Genomic DNA, 22,244 nt, shown 5'->3' with positions numbered 1-22,244 from the left:
AATGGAACAGGTGACATTTTCCAGCCTGTATGAATTGTAGCCTCAGTTTCCTGTTCTTAGATGTCAGCAGTGACTCCAGCCCATCTCCTTTGAGGTTTGACACTGTTGTGTATCCAGAGACTGATTTCCACATTTCCTTCTCAGACCTTTCTATCATCTCAAATCAGTCTGCCCTTTCATCTCTGACCTCTGACACCAACAAGGCATTTTTGTCCACACAACTGCTGATCATTAAATATTTCCTCTTTTTGGACCATTATTTGTAAACCCAAGAGATGGTTTTACATTAAAAATCACAGTAGATCAGAAGTTTCTGAAGTTCTCACACCAGCCTTTCTGACACTGCCATGCCTCTTTCAAAGTCAGTTAAATCCTCTAACTGCCCCTAGAAACCTATCAAATATGTTACCAAGTGGTTTAAGCACAAGAAAATCCATGTTTTGGAGTGGCTGTCACAAATCCCTGATGGCTGAAAAGGTATGTGTGAGCAAGGTGGCCTTGAATTCAATTTTATCAGGAGGGATGGGTCGAAATAACAGCTAACTATTGTGAGAAGCTTTTGGAAAGATATAAATAATCTATTTTAACAGGCAATTCTTCCAAATACGAAGAAAATATATGTAAACCTATGACTGAAAAAAAGTTCTTATTATTCTGGGATTTCTCAAATAGAAATATATTTAGTGTTACCAATAGAACATAAAACAAAACCAAAAACCTTTAACCTATTGAATGTCAGACAGTGAATAAAAAAGGTTTCTTTTTATACAGTAAATACATGATTTTAACCAGAATTTAGGTTTATGTAGAAGGTTGCTAAATGAGTGACACACAGGTATTTATTCTTGTTTTAACACTAAGGAAGTTATGCAAGACAAGATAAAAAAAATTTTCATGTCATTTTTCATATCATGTAGTGATAGTTTACATTCTGTTATGTTTTGAAATCCTTGAACCGCCACCTTAAAGTGGTGGAGGGGTTTGAGTGCTCGAATGATCCTAGAGGCTACGTTGTCTGGGGCTTAAATGCCCCTGGTAGGGTCTCCCATGGCAAACAGGCTCTAGGTGACGGGTCAGAAAAAGAGCGGTTCAAGAATCCTTCATGATGACTAATACATCGAGGCACATGACATCGCCCGGTACAGCAGAGCCAGGGTCCCACCCTGGAGCCAGGCCTGGGGTCGGGATTCGCCGGAGAGCGCCTGGTGGCCGGGTTGCTCCTTGCGAGACCCGGCCGGGCCAAGCCTGAACGAGAGACGCGAGGCCATCCCCCAGTGGGCCCACCACCTGCAGGGGGAACCGTGAGGGACTGGTGCAAAGAGAATTGGGTGGTGGATGAAGGTGGAGACCTCAGCAGCCCGATCCCAGGATGCTTAGGCTGGTTCAGGGACGTGGAATGTCACCTCACTGGGGGGGGGGGAGCCTGAGCTTGTGTGGGAGATATTGACTAAAAATAGTCGGGCTCGCCTCCACGCACAGCGTGGGCCCTGGAACCCATCTCCTCTAGAGGGGCTGGACTCTCTTCTACTCTGGAGTGGCCCATGGGGAGAGGCGGTGGGCTGGGGTGGGTTTGCTTGTGTTGGGGTTTACCCCAGTGGATGAGAGGGTCATATCCCTTCACCTTCGTGTTGGGGACCGGGTTCTGATTGTCGTTTCAGCCTAAGGGCCGAACGGTAGTGCGGAGTACCCGGCCTTCTTGGTGTCCTTGTCCGGCGTGCTAGATAGTGCCCCTCCCGGGGACTCCATTATTCTGCTGGGGGACTTCAAGGCCCACGTGGGAAACGACAGTGAAACCTGGAGAGCGTGATCGGGAGGAATGGCCTCCCCGATCTGAATCCAAGTGGTGCTTTGTTATTGGACTTCTGTGCTAGTCACGGATTGTCCATAATGAACACCATGTTCAAACATAAGGGTGTCCATCAGTGCACCTGGCACCAGGACACTCTAGGCAGGAGCTAAATGATCGACTTTGTTGTTGTATCATCAGACCTTCAGCCGCATGTTTTGGTGAAGAGAGGGGCTGAGCTTTCCACTGATCACCACCTGGTGGTAAGTTGGATCCGCTGGGGGAGGAGAAAGCCGGACAGACTTGGCAGGCCCAAGCGCATAATGAGGGTCTGCTGGGAACGTCTGGCGGAGCCCTCAGCCAGGGATGTATTCAACTCCCGCTTTGACCAGATTCCGGGGGATGTTGGAGACATAGAGTCCGAGTGTACCATGTTCTCCGCATCTATTGTCGATGCTGCTGCCCGTAGCTGCGGCCGTAAGGTCTGTGGTGCCTGTCGCGGCGGCAATCCCAGAACCCGGTGGTGGACACCGGCAGTAAGGGATGTTGTCAAACTGAAGAAGGAGTCCTATCGGCTGTGGCTGGCATGTGGGACTCCTGAGGTGGCTGACAGATACCGTGAGGCCAAGCGTGCAACGGCCCGGCTGTGGCAGAGGCAAAAACTCTGGCCTGGGAGGAGTTCGGTGAGGCCATGGAGAAGGACTACCAGTTGGCCTCGAAGCAATTCTGGCAAACCGTCCGGCGCCTCAGGAGGGGGAAGCAGTGCCTCGCCAACACCGTTTACAGTGGGGGTGGGAGGCTGCTGACCTCGACTGGGGACATTATCGGCCGGTGGAAGGAGTACTTCGAGGATCTCCTCAATCCTGCCATCATGCATTCCCTGGTGGAAACAGAGGTTGGGGACTCAGGATTGGACTCTTTCATCGCCCTGGCTGATGTCACCGAGGTGGTTAAAAAGCTCCACGGTGGCAGGGCTTCGGGGTTGGATGAGAACCGCCCTGAGTACCTCAAATCGCTGAATGTTGTGGGGCTGTCATGGTTGACATGCCTCTTCCACGTTGCGTGGCGGTCGGGGACACTGCCTCTGGACTGGCAGACTGGGGTGGTGATCCCCCTTCATAAGAAGGGTGACCGGAGGGTGTGTTCCAACTACAAGGGGATCACACTCCTCAGCCTCCCTGGTAAGGCCTACGCCAGCGTATTGGGGAGCAGAGTCCGGCCGATAGTTAAACCTCGGCTTCAGGAGGAGCAATGTGGTTTTTGTCCCGGCCGTGGAACACTGGACCAGCTCTATACCCTCTACAGGGTACTCAAGGGTTCATGGGAGTTTGCCCAACCGGTCCACATGTGTTTTGTGGACCTGGAGAAAGCATTCGACTGTATCCCTCGTGATGCCCTGTGGGGGGTGCTCCAGAAATATGGAATCGGGGGCCCTTTATTAGAGGCCATCTGGTCCCTGTACAAGCTGAGCAGGAGTTTGGCCCGCATTGCCGGCACTAAGTCGGACCTGTTCCCGGTGCATGTTGGGAACATGTTGGGGCTGCCCTTTGTCACCTTTGTCACTATTCATAAATTTTATGGACAGGATTTCTAGATGCAGCCAAGGGCCGGAGGGGCTCTGGTTTGGGGACCAGTGGATTTCGTCTATTCTTTTTGCAGATGACGTGGTCCTGCTGGCCCCCTCTAGCCAAGACCTACAGCATGCGCTGGGGCGGTTCGCAGCCAAGTGTGAAGCAGCTGGGATGAGGAACAGCTCCTCCAAGTCAGAGGCCATGGTACTCGACCGGAAAAGGGTGGCTTGTCCTCTTCAGGTTGGAGGGGAGTTCCTGCCTCAAGTGGAGGAGTTCAAGTATCTCGGGGTCTTGTTCACGAGTGAGGGAAGAATTGAGCGGGAGATCGACAGACGGATCGGTGCGGCTGCCGCAGGACCTCAGTAATGGGGGCGCTGTGTCGGTCCATTGTGGTGAAGAGAGAACTGAGCCGAAAAGCGAAGCTCTCGATTTACCGGTCGGTCTACGTTCCTACCCTCACCTATGGCCATGAACTTTGAGTCATGACCGAAAGAACGTGATCCCGGATACAAGCGGCTGAAATGAGCTTCCTCCGTAGGTTGGCCGGGCACTCCCTTAGAGATAGGGCGAGGAGCTCGACCATGCGGGAGGGGCTCGGAGTAGAGCCGCTGCTCCTCCACATCGAGAGGAGCCAGTTGAGGTGGCTCGGGCATCTATACCGGATGCCTCCTGGACGCCTTCCTCGGGAGGTGTTCCAGGCACGTCCCACCGGGAGGAGGCCCAGGGGACGGCCCAGGACACGCTCGAGGGACTATGTCCCTCACGCCAGACACCTCCCATGGTGTCTGGCGAGAGGGACGTTTGGGTGTCTCTGCTGAGTCTGCTGCCTCCGTGACCCTGTCCCGGAAGACGACGAGTACGAGTATGAGTATGTTTTGAAATCGTCTCTTCGATTCCAATCTCCATTTTGTTAAAAATTTGCATAATTAGCTGTTTACGTTTAGTCTTGTTTTCTTTAATACTCCACACCTAGAATAAGCTTTATTCAGTTTTAGTCTGATTAGTAAATGTAATGTACCTTAGGTACTTCCTTACAATGGCACTTTATTGTTTTATTGGGCCTTTATCTAGTAGATTGACACAAAGTAGTGCACATTTGCTATATGGAAGGAAAATGATTTGTTTTTTTCAACCCTCAGTTGAATAAAAAAAAAAATTTTTTTTACTTTGAAGATTTATTTTGCTCCTTTTTCACAACAAATTCCCAAACACGTTGCATGTTTTCATTTCCTTTTACATATTTTGGAACTGAGATTTTAGTTTTGTCTGTGGATATCAAAGATAAATATAAATTTGCTTTTCAATACATCCTGTCCTGCTTGTAAGAACATACAGTACAGACTAAAAAAGTTTGGACACACCTTCTCATTCAAAGAGTTGTCTTTATTTTCATGACTATGAATATTGTAGCTTCACGCTGAAGGCATCAAAACTATGAATTAACACATGTGGAATTATATACTGAACAAAAAAGTGTGAAACAACGGAAAATATGTCTTATTCTAGGTAGCCAACTTTTGCTTTGATTACTGCTCCGCACACTCTTGGCATTCTGTTGATGAGCTTCACAAGGTAGTGACCTGAAATGATTTTCCAACAGACTTGAAGGAGTTCCCAGAGATGCTTAGCACTTGTTGGCCCTTTTGCCTTCACTTTGCGGTCCAGCTCACCCCAAACCATCTCAAATGGGTTCAGGTTTGTGACTGTGGTGGCCAGGTCATCTGGAGCAGCACCCCATCACTCTCCTTCTTGGTCAAATAGCCCTTACACAGCCTGGAGGTGTGTTTGGGGTCATTGTCCTGTTGACGGATCTTGATGGATGCAAGATGCTGTGGTAGCCATGCTGGTTCAGTATGCCCTCAATTTTGAATAAATCCCCAACAGTGTCACCAGCAAAGCACCCCCACACCATCACACCTCCTCCTCCATGCTTCACGGTGGGAACCAGGCATGTAGAGGCCATCTGTTCACCTCTTCTGCGCCGTACAAAGACATGGTGGTTGGAACCAAAGATCTCAAACTTGGACTCATCAGACCAAAGCACAGATTTCCACTGGTCTAATGTCCATTCCTTGTGTTCTTTAGCCCAAACAAGTCTCTTCTGCTTGTTGCCTGTCCTCAGCAGTGGTTTCCTAGCAGCTATTTTACCACGAAGGCCTGATTCATACAGTCTCCTCTTAACAGTTGTTCTAGAGATGTGTCTGCTGCTAGAACTCTGTGTGGCATTGACCTGTTCTCTAATCTGAGCTGCTGTTAATCTGCGATTTCTGAGGCTGGTGACTCGGTTGAACTTATCGTCCGCAGCAGAGGTGACTCTTGGTCTTCCTTTCCTGGGGCGGTCCTCATGTGAGCCAGTTTCTTTGTAGCGCTTGATGGTTTTTGCGACTGTACTTGGGGACACTTTCAAAGTTTCCCAATTGTTCGGACTGACCGACCTTCATTTCTTAAAGTAATGATGGCCACTCGTTTTTCTTTACTTAGCTGCTTTTTTCTTGCCATAATACAAATTCTAACAGTCTATTCAGTAGGACTATCAGCTGTGTACTGTATCCACCTCCTGCACAACACAACTGATGGTCCCAACCCCATTTATAAGGCTTGAAATCCCACTTTTATACCTGATCGGGCACACTTGTGAAGTGAAAACCATTTCAGGTGACTACCTCTTGAAGCTCATCAACAGAATGCCAAGAGTGTGTGGAGCAGTAATCAAAGCAAAAGGTGGCTACATTGAAGAACCTAGAATATAAGACATATTTTCAGTTGTTTCACACTTTTTTGTTCAGTATATAATTCCACATGTGATAATTCATAGTTTTGATGCCTTCAGTGTGAAGCTACAATATTCATAGTCATGAAAATAAAGAAAACTCTTTGAATGAGAAGGTGTGTCCAAACATTTAGTCTGTACTGTATATTCTACACATGCCAAAATATGCACAGTTTGATTATAAGGGGAAATCAGACCAAAAATGATATTTTTTTTCTCAAGAAAATTATGTTTTTGTTTGTTTGTTTTTTTTTTTTCCCAAGATTGCTTTAGATCAAATATTCAGCAGGGATTAAAGATGACAGAACACAGTGTTAGTTCAACAAATTTCTTTAATTAAACATTTTCCAAGGAATAAAAAAAAAAGGAAATTTACATGCTTATATGTCAAAATAATTTAAAAAGCATCGTCCAAATGGTAATATGAAAACAGAATTGCAAATACTTTAACAGACAAATACAAATAGGCAAAAAAGTACATAAATTGCTACAACTGCTACTGAAACCTCCACTGAAAAACTAAAGACATTCACACATTATAAGATATTTTAAAAACAAATGAACAGATAGGTGACTACCTCTAAAGCATTTGTTAACCTTATTGTGAGAGTGCATTCAAGAAACAGTAAAAGTGTTTCTCCTTGCTGATGTTAACTATTCAAGTTCCTATGGACACAGCTGTTCTACGTCTGCTGTCTGATTGCATCAATCCATTCCATCTTCTCCTGGTGAGTCGGAGCCTGGATGAAGTAACGAGTGTCTGACTTAGTGATGATTTTAAACAAGTTGCCTTGAATGTTGCCCTTTACACCTGTGTAAGAGGAGAAGATTGTATCAAAGAAACATCAATGTACTTCTATGTAGATAAAATTTTAATAAAACACACTGAAATAAATCAGTAAGCACTTGCTTTGAGCTATCGCCTTAAAACCAAATATATGCCCTGACAAAAGGGTTGGGCACCAAGTCTATACCAGAAGGTCTGAACAGTGATAGTTGTGTGAATGGGTTTATTTGAAAAGGACCTGGCATATCTAGAGCAAAACCAGTGGGACACAGAGGAGTGGTGGCTAAACAAGTGGAGTAGTAGTGTTATCAGGGAGTCACCAGAGCACCCAACAGTCAGTTAGAAGGTGATTGAACGTCCCCATGAATAAAAGACGCTTTATGGACACCTTGCAGGTTTTTCTGAACCTGAATGCTTGACGTATGCTTTTGGGACAGAAGATGGGTAGTTTTAACCAAATAAAACTTCCATTTATTTTGTTGAGTTGGTGATGAGACCAGGAAGAGCCTCTGGGTTCTTCACAGACCACCATTATAACTACAAAACGACTTGATCAGACTTCACTGAATCTCTTTGACCGAAGGAATTCCTAGGTTTGTTCAACATTTAACATTTGACCAAAGAATGGGTCATACAGTTAATATATACCGGAAAAGATATGTACAGTGTTGAGTAAGAATTTTCTTATTCGAGGTAGTTTTTTTTGTGAACATAAATAAAAATGAACAATCAGGGCTACACAGTGAGGCAGTTGTGTGCACCTTTGCCACGCATTTAGAAGGGCCTGGGTTTGAATCCCAGCTGAAGCATTTCTGTGTGAGTTTTGAAGTTCTTGCCATCCATATGCGGATTCACTACAGCTTTCTCCCACAATTTAAAAACACGTGAATGTGTGCATGTATGGTTATATGTCCTGTGTGTCTCTGTGTTGCCCTTCGATGCACAGGTGAATAAATTTAAATTAGACATTCAGTCCCAGACATTCAATGTTTAGAAATCCAGGTTATGGAGGTAAAATCTCTTTGGTAGCCTAAATGTCGGACGTTTGTCACTGTAACCCATTATGTGGCTTGAAAACCTAGCTGGGGCAAACATATAACCCAACCCAGTTGTGTTAAATCTACCTATGCCCGGATCTGTCAATATTTGCTCCAGAACTGGGTTTGCAAAAATAACCCAAACTTGGTTGTTTTTAACCCAGTAGTTTTTAGAGCGTGTGTAATCTCGGTATGAGGAATCCTCTGTGTTTGGGAACCTTCACCAACTATTTTGACTGATGGACGGGTGCTTCGGCAGCCGCATGAGAACACTCATGACCCCAGTGGCTCGTTCTGTGTTGACTCTTTGTGAATCAGATAATTGTTAACATTGTTTGTTAGTCCACAAATTTACCAAATTACATCCAAATCAAAGCATTCATTCTGGGCACTTAACCAGGTACTTCCTTACTTTTTTCTTTTTGTTAGTACATGTATTTTACAAGGAGCACATAGTCCAGGACTGTGGCTGAAATTGTGTTTCTCACTGATACCAAACCCAAACAATTGAATAAACCCCTTCATTGATGATAAATGCTGACCAACTGCATGTACTTGTTCATGTCATTAAAAAGCACTTTTTACCTCTATTAATGATCAAAAGTACCATTTTAGACATGATCAGAGTTAAACAGTGCAGGGTGTGAATTAAATCCTTCGACATGTTATTGGACATCATTGGACAAAGGTTTAGGTAAGCTTCTGATGTTTTTGCCCTTAGTCACTGAGTTAACCCACCTGAGGGAACTCCATTATCATCCAGGGAGGATATCAGACACCCTCGCAGGGAGAAGCCGCCAACAGGGGTGATGTCATCCTGACAAGTGTCACAAGAATGGAAGAGACTGAGTCAGACATAAGGATGATGATGATGAGTTTGTTATGAATAATAGCTTCAGACTCACAGCTTTGTAACAGAGAAATAGTAACAAAAACACACACAGGTGATTTGTTTTGGTTGGGATCCACTCTGTTTAGCTCATCATATACTCAGGTTTTGAACTGATTGTGGTTTGATTTATTGATAAAGCTTAGCTTCATGTTATCTTTTATAGCACTGTGAGCCCTCACCTTGGTCGGGTCATAATAATGTAGGAAAGCAGGCTCCGAACGCAGTACAAACAGTCGCACCTTCCAGTTTTTCCTTCGGTGTCCCTGTAGTTAAAGATTAACCAGAAGATTAACCACAACTTCACATTGTGTCATAGAACTTTTTTTTACCACAGGAAACAAGCAAGTTGTACATTTGGATAAAATTTTCAATGAGATATTTTGCTGTTTTACCTCTAAGAAATAATCATTTAGTTGCCCTATAATCATAGTTTTCTAAATGGTTATATCTTGGATAGCTTTAATGGTATTTACACAGTAAATATGACGCAACTCAATTAAAATGTAGAACGAATATGTTCCAAACAGCCTGTGTCACAAAAGAGAGTGGAAAAGCTTTCAAGAACCCCAGTAAAATAAAACAGATGACAGTGAACCAGCAACAAGCACAGGTGGCTGCTTATGCATTTGCGTTTCCTTTAACTCAAAAGTCAGAACTTGGATCTTGGAATGACAGCAAACTGTTTCATATCCAAGTTTGAAATCCAGTGGGATTTGATCATTTATACTCATATTCAACAAATTACATTTGTTCAGATGAGGCTCGTTCATCAGATTAAAAGTACTTTTTAAAAATAAAAACCTTTAAGCAACCTTTCAGTGATCCCACGTTTCCGTATTAATTTTTTTTTTTTCATTGGTCTAGTGTAATATCACAAATATCATGTTTTCATTGTAAGCCGAAAACCATAATTACCAGAAAAAAAGGCTTGGAAACGGTCTGTGTGTGATTGATCTGTACAATGCATTTCACTTAGTGAATTGATTTACTGAAATAAATGACTATTCAATAATATTCTAATTTATTGAATAGGTCTGTATATGAGTGAGCAGCCTTCATTTTATTCTTTCCAACCTCAATGGCAACATGTTCACTAAAGGAGGTTGTATAGTTTTGTGTGCGCAAAAGATTTTTTAAAGTACAAATCTTCAAAACAGCTAATTAAATGTGTTCACGTGCAAGGCAGCCATATTGGATTTTGAGATCTGTGTTGGTGACAAACCTTCAACTTTATCATTTGGAAAACCAACTTGGAAGTTTGAACGACTGCGTAAAAATTGATCGCAGAATAAAAACACATTCTTCAACCTACAATGTAGTGCCAATGGAGTCCTGTAGTCCTGCTGCTTTTAAACTGCCCTATCCAGAGTCATTGTTCATAATATTTTAGCAATTTAATGCAGGACTATTTAAGTGTGAAGAATGTTTACCTGTTTTAGCAGATATCCTCTTTTTATGACTTTACCACTCAGCTCCACTGCAGACAGTGACCTCTCTGCCTTCACACTGCCTCTCTTCTTTAAGCTATCAGACTGGGGAGGAGCAGAAACATATAGCAAATGAAGTCAAACTCTGAATAGATTCCACATGCCTGAGCATGATAATCTGATTCAAAAATGAAAATCGGTGCATGGTTTGTCAGCACCAAGACACTAAAACGAGGGGCAACATACAAAGCCATAGAGGGCAGTCGAGTCGTCCATAAACTGCTCACTGAGGCCAGCGGTGCGAAGGCCCTCCATACTCCTTAGGCCGACGGTCCGCAGGAAGCCCTCTTCGAGCAAAGCAGAGGCCAAGGTCACAGCCTCCACACGGGTCAGAGTGAGCTGCATGAACACCAACCAGTCCACCACTGCTGAACCTGCAAGGACATCACACATTGGGTAAAGTTCCTTCCTAACACTGGGTGTCCATCAATTTTTTGCCAGTTTGAGGTTGATATGTCCTTCTCTCTATCTAGCCCATGAGAGAATTGTTCAGAATGTCACTTTTTTACCCCATCCAAATTTAGCCTAAACAAAGACCTTAAAGTTCATCTTTCATCACATTTGACATTGTTTAGACAGAAGGGACTGCTATATTTTCTCTCCTTTAAATGACAGCTCTGTGGGGTTATTGTTAAAGAGACCCAGGGACCCTTTATCCTTTTCCTCTATTAAAAATGTATTTGCAAGAGACACAGCACAACCGCAGTTAGAAGCAGAAGCCTGAAAAAGCAATGCAAATTCAATTACAATTACAAGAGAGAAAAATAAACTAGCAAAGATAAGCAAATTTGATGGAAAAAACAAGAATCTGCTTTTGTGACTTTACTTTTTTCATGTTGCTCATTGATTAGTGCACATAGTCTCTGGCTGAGCTAATATTTCCATTAACTTATCTTAAAAATGCTATTGTCAATGTAGGAGAAACCCACAAAACATTGATTTTCTCTACCCACCTAATCTGTGCAGGATTGCAGGAGGATATGTCAATTTAGAATAGCTAATCAATCTAACCTACATGTTTTAGACTATGGGCAGAAGTTGGAGAATCTGGACAGAAACAATGCATGCACAAGGAGACCATGCAAATTCCAAACGAAAAAGCCACAATCATTCAAACCCAAGATCTTGTTCTGGAAGGCAACATTTTAACAAATGTACCACAATGCATCCCACCAGCACAACAATGTAGCTAAAAGGCTCCTCTGCATTTGGGAAAATAAGCTTCCCAGCCTGTGATTGCAGATCAGGTTAGAGCTTTAAACATTAGAAATAAATAATGATTCACCTGAAAAGCAGTTGCTGTAATTGCTTCCTTGCTCCACATGGTTGCTCAACTTGATTCCACTGTGGACGTCATACATGGAGTCCAACACTTTACTGTAAAAGAGAGTGAAGTAACAGGCCTCAGAGAACGAGACAGTAATACAGTGAAAGAAACCTCAAACAAACAATATAAGACAGTGAAAACAAGTGTGTGTGTGGGAGCAAATGTATCAATAAGGTTTACCTCAAATTGATATTGTGTAAGCGGGATTCAGCAGGATCTTTCTGGTTCATCAGCTTCCCATTGTCAGTTGCCTGTAGCTTGTTGACTGTGGCTCTGATATCAGCAGCCCACTCATCTCTCTCCTCTCTGGAACAAGCCTCCAAAAAATGATCCACCCCATGCTTGGTTTGGAGTTTGAACACAAGCTAGTGAAAAAAAAAACACAGCAAGAGCACATCACGAGTTGTTCTTCAAAGTTTGGCAGATGATGGAGGTCAGGCCTGGACAAAACGACAAACCCTGTGGCAATGAATGTTCTTATTACCAAAGGTGTGGAAGTGCAGCAGGTGGGGCCATAATTTTCACTCATAAAAAACAGCTGGGTTATTTTTTTAACCCAAATGCTTGGATTATACTGTTGGGACAGAGGGTGGGTAGTTTTAACCACACATTTGGTCACAATTTACTCAGTTTTAAGGTTGGAGAAGACACTAGAAGGAGCCTGATCATTCTTCAAAGACCGCCATTTTTGAAATATTTGAAGACTTGATCATACTTTTTGGAGCCTCTTCCACAGAATGAAATAAAAAATACTAGGATAAAATAATTGCAATATAATAAAGTTAATGACCTTAACCCTGGTAATAACTTTAGTTGACACTAGAGAACAGGTTTGTGTACCTGAGATAAACAGCCAATAATTAGGCATGAATGGATATGTAATTCTAATGCTATGATAACCTTGAAATACGATACCTTCTTGATATCAACTCAAGGAATTAAAATAAAAAAGGCTAACATTATTTAACAGCTTTTATTTAAAACACAGTAGCTACAAACATAATATTACACATTGATGTATATACTTATAATAATGTTATTTATAACCTTCATGTATCCTAAGCATCCGGGAATCGGACCGCTGAGGTCTCCACCTTCGTCCGCCACCCAATTCTCTTTGCACCGATCCCTCACGGTTCCCCCTGTAGGTGGTGGGCCCACTGGGGGATGGCCTCGCGTCTCTCGTTCGGGCTTGGCCCAGCCGGGTCCCGCGAGGAGCACCCCGGCCACCAGGCGCTCTCCGGCGAGTACCGACCCCAGGCCTGGCTCCAGGGTGGGACCCCGGCTCCGCCGTACCGGGCGATGTCACTTGCTTGGATATATTAGTCCTCATGAAGGATTCTTGAACCGCTCTTTGTCTGACCCGTCACCTAGAGCCTGTTTGTCATGGGAGACCCTACCAGGGGCATTTAAGCCCCAGACAACATAGCCTCTAGGATCATTCAAGCACTCAAACCCCTCCACCACGTTAAGGTGGCGGTTCAAGGAGGGAGATCCCGGATACAAGCGGTTGAAATGAGCTTCCTCCGTAGGGTGGCCGGGCACGCCTTTAGGCTTCGGGGGTGGATGAGATTCGCCCTGAGTACCTCAAATCTCTGGATATTGTGGGGCTCTCATGGTTGACACGTCTCTTCAACATTGTGTGACAGTTGGGGACAGTGCCTCTGGACTGGCAGACTGGGGTGGTGGTCCCCCTTCATAAGAAGGGGGACCTAAGGGTGTGTTCCAACTACAGGGGGATCACACTCCTCAGCCTCCCTGGTAAGGCCTACGCCAGGGTATTGGAGAGGAGAGTCCGGCCAATAGTCGAACCTCGGCTTCAAGAGGAACAGTGTGGTTTTCATCCCGGCTGTGGAACACTGGACCAGCTCTATACCCTCTACAGGGTGCTCGAGGGTTCATGGGAGTTTGCCCAACCAGTTCACATGTGTTTTGTGGACCTGGAGAAAGCATTCGACTGTGTCCCTTGTGATGCCCTGTGGGGGGTGCTCCAGGAGTATGGAATTGGGGGCCCTTTATTAGGGGCCATCCGGTCCCTGTACGAGCGGAGCAGGAGTTTGCCGGCACTAAGTCGGACCTGTTCCCGGTGCATGTTGGACTCCGGCAGGGCTGCCCTTTGTCACCGGTCCTGTTCATAACTTTTATGGACAGGATTTCTAGACGCAGCCAAGGGCCGGAGGGTGTCTGGTTTGGGGACCAGTGGATTTCGTCTCTTCTTTTTGCTGATGACGTGGTCCTGCTGGTCCCCTCTAGCCAAGACCTACAGCATGCGCTGGGGCGGTTCGCAGCCGAGTGTGAAGCGGCTGGGATGAGGATCAGCTCTTCCAAGTCAGAGGCCATGGTACTCGACCGGAAAAGGGTGGCTTGTCCTCTTCAGGTTGGAGGGGAGTTCCTGCCTCAAGTGCTGGAGGAGGTGTCTGCGGAGAGGGACGTCTGGGCGTCTCTACTGAGTCTGCTGCCCCTGCGACCCGGTCCTAGATAAGCGGAAGACGAGTACGAGAAGCGAATACCTTCATGTACCTTTATTTTCATTTTGATGCATAAACCAAAGCAGAATTAATGCTCGCTAAATTCTGTGGGTTTCCTAAGGAGCTCATGAGCAGAACATCATTCATTTTTGCTGTTCTGCTTTTTATATAGAGTAACAGTGGCAGTCTAACACGCTAATATTTGCTGGTTAATTAGTCAGGCTATCAGCTCATGTAGCCATCTACTCTGTTTTTAGCTTGTGAGGTTGTAGCTTGCTAAGAGGGAATGTTGAAGTTCTTTTTTTTGTTCATGCCATGACACTTGGTTTTCCACAACAGCAGAAAATTGCAAAAAGCCGCATTACTCTTTGCAATAAACAGGGGAAAAGTGTGGGAGCCCTCATTTAGCCAGCTTGACAGCGGTGCATATCAACAGGTGGGGGAGGGGAGCCATCTGTTACTTGCTGCCCTAGCCAGAGAAAACTGTGATCACTCAGACACTTTCTCTGGCACCTCATTTAACAGGAATGCTATGATGAGAAAATGGTCGCATATTAACAGTAATCCCCAGAAATCAGAGTTATACATTCATTATGAAGGTTGTTATCAAAATTCAAATTGTCTATCAGACATTATGAGGTAGTTGTCTTTATTTCTTCTTCAATCTGATCATTTTTCATGTTACATTAAGCTTAAATGAAACAAAAATCATTCAGGGCTGCAAAGTGGCACAGCTGTTGGGCACTGTAGCACACTGCAAGAAGATCCTGTACTCCACTCAACCCAGGGCCAGGTCATAAGAATAACCAAAAAAAGTAGTTTTTACCCTAACAAGTTTTTCTTTACAATTCATTCTAATAAGGCAAACCATTAATAAAAACCCCGGAATGGAAAATGTGATCCATCCGTGTCACAGACAGAAGACACCAGATAAAGAATGTACAGCTGTGAACCATGTGTTTTCATGCTATGTTCATCTACCTTTGATGCCATGGATATTTGGCTTTATTGCATAGTTCATTATTTTCCTTTCAAAATGTTCCAAATGTAAAGGTATTTGTGTTCCTGAAAAACTCACCGGCCGATTTTCATACTCCAGGAAAGGACACGTTATTACAGAGTCCTTCAGCAGGATTTTCCCTCTCTGACACGAATCTCGTTTCCCTCCTTCGTATTTGTAGTATAACAACTTATCAGGGGTCAGCATAAACCAGCGTGCCTTCCAGTTATGAACAATGTGGCCCTGAGTATACATGATCAAAACTTTTTAAATTGCTGTATTCACTGAAAAAATTCTGATTCAGTTAAATCAACATTTTAAATCAACTTTATTAAAAACAATAATAAAAATGAAACATTCTTACCCTCTTCACCAGGAACCCCTCTCTTAGAACAGGGTTTTTCTTGTCTGTGTCCATGTTCTTCAGTGTATTCTTAAAAACGGCGATTTGCCTCTTCTTGTCTGCTTAGGTTTTTATGCTGAGGACTAATGCGTCACACAGCTCACACCCTTACACACCCCTTCTCTTTAACCCTAACCTACACTGTGAAAAGGTGCAATTACTGCTCATTCACACACGATGGCGCATTCCCTCAAAAAGTCAGGACTGTCTGGAGAGGACTTCTGTAATGACCAGATGGCACTCACTTCATAACAACTTCATTCTCAATCACTTTTGGTATGCGAGGAATTCAGATCCTTGAAATGAAACAGTTGAACAGGAACATGCTCCTCACGGATGAGAAGTTTTCCTCCAGTTTTGATGCAAGAACAGCAGCGGGTGGTCGACCACTGTCCTCTGCATCAGCTGGGTCCAGATGAGACAGCGAGGATGCCCAGTTAATGAGACAAGCACAGAAAATAATTACTACTGTGACTGCAGCATCATGTTTTCCTTCCAAACATGTTTTTTTTTGGTTGACAAAAAAGCATGAACAGGCCAGAGGAAGGAGGGGGATGTTCCTTTCAACATGACGTCTGAAGTGCTGTTGATACACCCAAACAGCTACACTGATGACTTTTACCTCGGATTTATGATCCAAATAGAGTCAAATCAGAAACAAAAACCACATTTCAAAATATAGGTTTAGCTGTTGTTGCATTTTTGAATAATTTCACAAATGTAAGATGAGACCGCAACCTAAAACAAACCCCGAGTTAGACATATTGCTTAAACAGCATGCTATGAATTCTCAAATAACTTTTTGTGTGATTGGGAAAGTATTGAATAGTACTGAATTGCCCATTGCCTTGAAAAAGGGTCCAAACCACTTGGTGTTTTAACATTTTCTCCCTTTTACAACTACAAACTGCATTTCATTGGGGCTTTCTGTCATAGTCTTTTGGGGTAAATCTCTACCAGTTCTTTTAACAGTGAGGACACAATGGGTCATTGTTAATGGTGTTTTATCAGAGCCACCACATTATTAGGTTCACAGATCATTCTGTTATTGTTTTAGTTTTAAGTGATGAAAACATGGCCTGGTAGTTAATGACTTTTTAAAATGGTGTGAAGCCTCCTGATCAACAACAAAACAAGATGGTGCCACAATATAGTACTTATTAGAGATAAATTGAGCTTTGGCCCCCAGGTAGAGTCATTGGTTAAAAAAGCACATCAGTGTAGCACTTTTACCACACTTTTATCAGAAACTTTGTATTTTTAATGTCACTCCTGTGTACATACAGCATTCTCTTTTCAAACAGAAACAACCAATGAACAATTAATGCTTGAAAACAAATAGTACATATTAGGTTTATTTAAATCTAGTAAGATTTTAGTCCATAGTGTAATAGTTTTTTCTTTGGCTCCATGCATTTTTGCTACCGAATAATAATAAAGCAAAATGTATTGAGCTAATGGGTACATGTGAGGTTATTTGGAGATTGTCAACAAAGGGCTAACATCTTTTTGGCTGCAATTTATCCGGCTATTAGTACTTTATTTTGTGGAAAGGTCCAGTTTCATACATTTTTGTAATTATTGAGTAATAAAATTTGTGGAGAGAAGCCAAAATCGTTGTTAAGCAGTTCGATCAAATAAGAGTAGACCATTTTCCAGAAAAGATTAACCTCGTTACACTCCCAAAACATATGCATGTAAGTACCAATAACATTTGCAGAGCATTTGTCACATATGGGTTTAGACGCAAGTTTCGTTAGATATGTTTTTGTAGGTGTAAAAATTGTTTACGGTCTATGTAAGAAATTAAGATGAATACGTTGGTGATTATGGTTTTTTGATGAGGTTGTAATTGTTTTCCAAATTTGTTTCCAGCTTTCGTCCTCTCCATTCTCATTTAAATACATATTCACCACATTTTCAATTTGCAGTGTTTTGTAATTAGTCCTGTTTTCATGAAGGTGTTTTATTCTTGTTTTATCGAGTCCATTCTTGTCTTTTCTATCATCTGTTGACACGGGTCACTTTCAGTCAGGAGGAAGAACAGTTTGCAGGGCATTGTTAAAGAATGCAGTAAAATCATTGGCCTCCCTCTTGACAATCTTAGTGACTTCTATAATACTAGATCATTAAAGAAAGTTACAATTATTTTATTCGATCCACTTTGGGCTGAGCTTCAACTTTTGCCATCAGGATGGAGACATAGAATGCCACTCTGCAAAACCAACAAGCTGAGGAAATCCTTCAATGCAACTGCTGTCAGACTGATAAAGTCCAGTATGTGAGAATTGTTGCTGATGAGGTTGTTGCATGTTGGGTTTTTTTCTCTGTGTAACTGCTGACTGTACAGCAAATTGCCCTTCAGGGACAATAATGGTTAACTGAACTGAACTGAACTGAGTTTAGGTGAAACGGGCATGTCTTCATTGTGTCATTTTTCAGTTGATGCTATAACCCAGAGCTGCTTTAAACTTTTCCACATCTTTATCCCTGACATCTACCAATCCACTGAGGTGATTAAATTAAATCAGATACGGTTTGATATATTAGTTGATGACTTCTTTACACTGGATCTTAATTAGGGCCGTCAGAGAAAAGGGGACTTAGTACATACTTTTAAGATTTCTATTTGTAAACATTTTTGAAAACTATGTTTCCTTTTTCTTTCCATTTTTCGGGTGGTCTATGACACGCAATCGTAAAGTAATATATGAAGTTTGGGATTGTAATGTGGCAAAATCTGAAAAAAGTGCAGTATTTTTGCAAGGCACTGTAAATACGCAAAGAAATGCTGCGCCTTTGTAGGGTCCAAAACGTGACTTCACATGGGCTTGTTAAAATGGAGACCCAGTTTTGAATCTATTGATTACTTCACTGCATGCGATGAGTTGTCTTGCATAAAAGAGTGGTCTTCCTAAAAGTGTGGCCTTTTACAAAAATATAATCAAAAAACTGCCAACAGGTTTGGGTGATGATTTTGAGTTCATTTTAATCCGAAAAGGTCCAACTAGCTCTTCTATAATGACACAAGCTCATGCCAGTAACCCACCTCCGCCACCTTCCTGGCAGCTTGATCGGTCTTCAGATATAGTTCTTGGTCCAGTCATGACGTTTCAGCTTAGGTGGGTTGTTCACTGTTGGTCGGGTTTTAGCCATCTTTACTTTGGCCATGTATCTGAGCACTGAACGCCTTGTACTTGTAGGTACTCCAGCAGGGGTTGCAGTTCGGGAATATGACAGCACTGGAGAAGAATAGCCTACTAATAGCTTCCTGGTAACTGTCTTCTAAAATCTTCTCAAATCTTTGGCAGTTAATTGCCATTTTTTTCTCAACATGTTTCGTGGAGCCCTGTTGACAATCTGCAAAAAAGATTTTAATGGTTCTGTGATCACGCCCTAATATCTTTTGCAATTTCGAGTGTACTGCATCTCTCTAAAACATATTTTACTCTTTATTAGTCTTTTCATAGTCAGTTAAACCTATTTTTGGGCCCAATTTTCTCTCTTATTACACAAACAGACCTCACCTGATATGCCTAAATCCAATAAGCATTCAAATTCATACATCTTGGAGTTGTAAAATATGCCAAGTAAATATGATATGGTCAAAATGTTAACTTGCTGAATAATTGTGTAGACAGTGAATAAATAAATGCATAAACAGCAGCTTTTGAACTGGAATTGCCTCATGCATTCTCAGCTCTCTGATCTAGGTATGTTAAAACAGGACTCTGATTGTATGATACCAGGCCTTCAACAAGTGTTGTTATAAAACTGGGTGTACCTGGTAACTCCTAATATATTCATATTTTGCATAAAATTTGGCATCTGCAGCTTAAAATATGCTGGGATATACTACAGCCCCAGCCCAAAGTAAATGAGTTTAAGCATCCTGGGGTGAACCTGTCAGAGTCTGGTTGTCTCCGCGCCCGCTGCTTCCTTTTTCCACCTCTAGAGGCCGCGGAGCTAGAGAACCGAAGGTGTGACAGGTGTTCTTCATTGACTCATCAGTTCAGAGGACTTATATGAGGGCGGCTCACCTGCACTTCTACGCCTGAGTGTTTTTGCCCTTCGTGGTAGTACTCCCTGGCCATATACCTTGTATCTTGTGATTGTTTTATGAGGATTTTTACTAACAGTCTGTTTACTAGTGATGTCAAAATGAGGTTTTTTGATGCATAGAATCATTTTGAACCATTGTGTCATAAAGTGGTTCACTACCCGAAGCTTCATTCAATTCCCTTGGGTGACATCTACTGGCAGTAGTGATTGTTGCACCAAATGAAGCCCTGCGAATGTGATGCACTTCTATAAATAATAGCACTTATGTATGTAAATGCGTGTTGTACATGTGTTTTTAGTAACCCATTAAAGATTGAGTAATTAACTCATGAAAAACATTTTTAAAAACAATGTGAACTGTATGGGATTACAGATGAAAAATAGCCATTAGGCTAATTCTGGCTTCTTAAACTTGAATTGTCATTTGTTTTATGAAATTTCATTGTCCCATTTTAAATAAATAACAAAAAAATAAATAAATGAAGTGAAAATTTTTGATTTGTCATTCATATTTTCTTTGGGAGTGTGCTTGGTGTAATAAAGAGGGTGCTTGTGTTACTTCAGGTGTTTTTATTCAAGAAGAGTAATTTCTGCACAGTAGAAGGGCTCAAACGGTTTCTTTTTTTATTTAGACAATTTCTCCAGCTTCGGAAAATACTCTTTCACAGGGAACAGAGGAGGCTGGTGTGACAAAGAACTGTTTGGCTGAGTGGTATAGGTTTAGAGAAAGGCTGGGAGACCTTCACTATGAAGTCCACAAGAGCTTCATCAAGCTCTTGCTTCCTGGATCCTAAAAAAAACAAAGAAAAGTAACTTCAATTTAACTTACGAACATTTAACTGTCATTCTTTTTAATTCTGCATGTATATCTACGTTATGCTGACCTTGACTGGTGGCACGACGTGTTTGGCTCTATAATGCCTCAGCATTGATGACGTATTAGTATTATTATACGTCAGCAGCTGCGGGCAAAGCAAATACTGCACCTGTAAAACCAAGATAACGACCCGTTACTGCACCTCTTGCATAACATGATACCATGACTATAACACTACTGCATAGTATAGGCTACAGGCTTTCTAATAAACACTTTGAATGTACATTACCTTATTATTAGGTGGCACCAAATCGAAATATTCCCACGCTTGGGAACGCTTCCTAGATGGTTGCTCCATGACAGAATAATCCACCAAAACTCTGAATATCCATAAACGAGATCTGTTCGTAACGTATAATACGTGTAGAACGGGGATGTGAACCGGGACTTGAGAGCATCTTAAATACACTGAATCGCGCCAGATGTTTGAAACTCCACCAGTCAACTCGAAGCAGTCAGCTGACTCGGTCTGAATGAAGCAGTGAAGTGGTTCACACGTCATCGGTGACGTCACATGAAGCAAGCTCCGGCCCACTGCTTCACCATAAGTACCCTGTCGAGTTTGAAGCCTCGGTGTTAGAGGTGACATCACTACTGTTTACCTTGTCTTAGGCACCTCAGCCTTGCTCCTTGTTGGAGATCTCAAGAAAACCTATGATCAGTCTGGACTCTGGATTCATTCCATGCAGCGGGCCGCCCTGGATACCTCTCTGTCTGGTTAAGCAAACCCTGTCCACCCTCCTACGGTTCCTCCTGGATCATCAAGAAGCCCCAACAGAATCAGCACTACCTCACTGTCCCAGACTCGCTCCTTGTACATTTCACAAATTGTTAATAAATTCTTTAAACGTTTCTCTGTTTGAGTGTTCTCTGCATGTGGGTCAAATAGGCCTTAAAAACGATGACAGAACCATTCCAAGCAATAGGCAGTACACATTTATCTAAAAAATGGCTTTTTAAATTTGAATTGAAACTTGACATAGAAATCAACTGTATCAATTTGAACCATATCATTCTGAAGAAAAGTTACATCTCTGAATAGACAGATAATGCACCATCTACCAAAATCTTAAAATGTACAATTTATAGTACAATGTTCTATTCAGTCTTGTTTTCATATTTATTTACTTTTTTATAATATTTCAGTTATGTTTTTCTTCTTCTAATTCTACTTTTGTTATTATAGTTGACATCTTGTTTCTTACAGACACAAGAGATTTTAACCATCAAATATCAAGAGGCATTAAAAACTTTAAATCAAACTTTTGTTGCTGCTCAAATCTATTTTTTACAGATAGTTTTCTTTTATTTTTAACATTTATGTTCCTTCAATTGTGTGGGAGTTTTTAACAAGCGTGTCCAGAAAAGCTCATCTTGATGAAAAGCACCAGGAGATTTTCAGAAGATCCCTCCTCCCTTTTAAAGACTCCTGTAAAGTTTCCTATCTCCCAGGGGAGGAAACCTGTAAACACAAGCCTGCAGCAATGAGGAAATGGGAATAAGCTGCAGGCTCTCACTGGCAGGCAGCCAAAAGAATCTGTTAAACACACAGAGGAAACAACCGCTCCTAAAAATCCTGTTTCAATACAGACAAGCTCTTCCTTGAGTGAGAGCCAAACAAGATTCCCTGATAGCCTACTGCTCTTATATTAAGGTGTGTCTGGCATTTATTCTGTTACGTTAACCATTAATCACACATAAATTCTTCTAAAAAAAAAGATGGTGGTGTTTTGGCATGCCAGCATCTGGAGGTCTCTGACGCAGGTTGGTCCCACGT

The 22,244-nt window shown here is 42.4% G+C and overlaps 1 protein-coding gene across 1 annotated transcript; it reads right to left on the bottom strand.

Moving 5' to 3' along the window:
• Window positions 1–6,441: 6,441 nt before the first annotated feature.
• plek2 (pleckstrin 2) lies at window positions 6,442–15,647 on the bottom strand. Its single transcript, XM_047393281.1, has 9 exons — window positions 15,490–15,647; window positions 15,204–15,368; window positions 11,838–12,022; window positions 11,616–11,707; window positions 10,517–10,704; window positions 10,274–10,375; window positions 9,023–9,106; window positions 8,690–8,768; window positions 6,442–6,938 (listed from the first exon to the last, which is right to left on the bottom strand). Exons 1-9 carry the CDS (start codon window positions 15,541–15,543, stop codon window positions 6,811–6,813), a joined length of 1,077 nt encoding a protein of 358 aa, XP_047249237.1. The 5' UTR covers window positions 15,544–15,647; the 3' UTR covers window positions 6,442–6,810.
• Window positions 15,648–22,244: the final 6,597 nt, after the last annotated feature.

This window comes from Girardinichthys multiradiatus, chromosome 19 (genome assembly GCF_021462225.1).
Source record: "Girardinichthys multiradiatus isolate DD_20200921_A chromosome 19, DD_fGirMul_XY1, whole genome shotgun sequence".
NCBI lineage: Eukaryota > Metazoa > Chordata > Actinopteri > Cyprinodontiformes > Goodeidae > Girardinichthys > Girardinichthys multiradiatus.
This window is presented reverse-complemented; position numbering and strand designations above follow the sequence as displayed.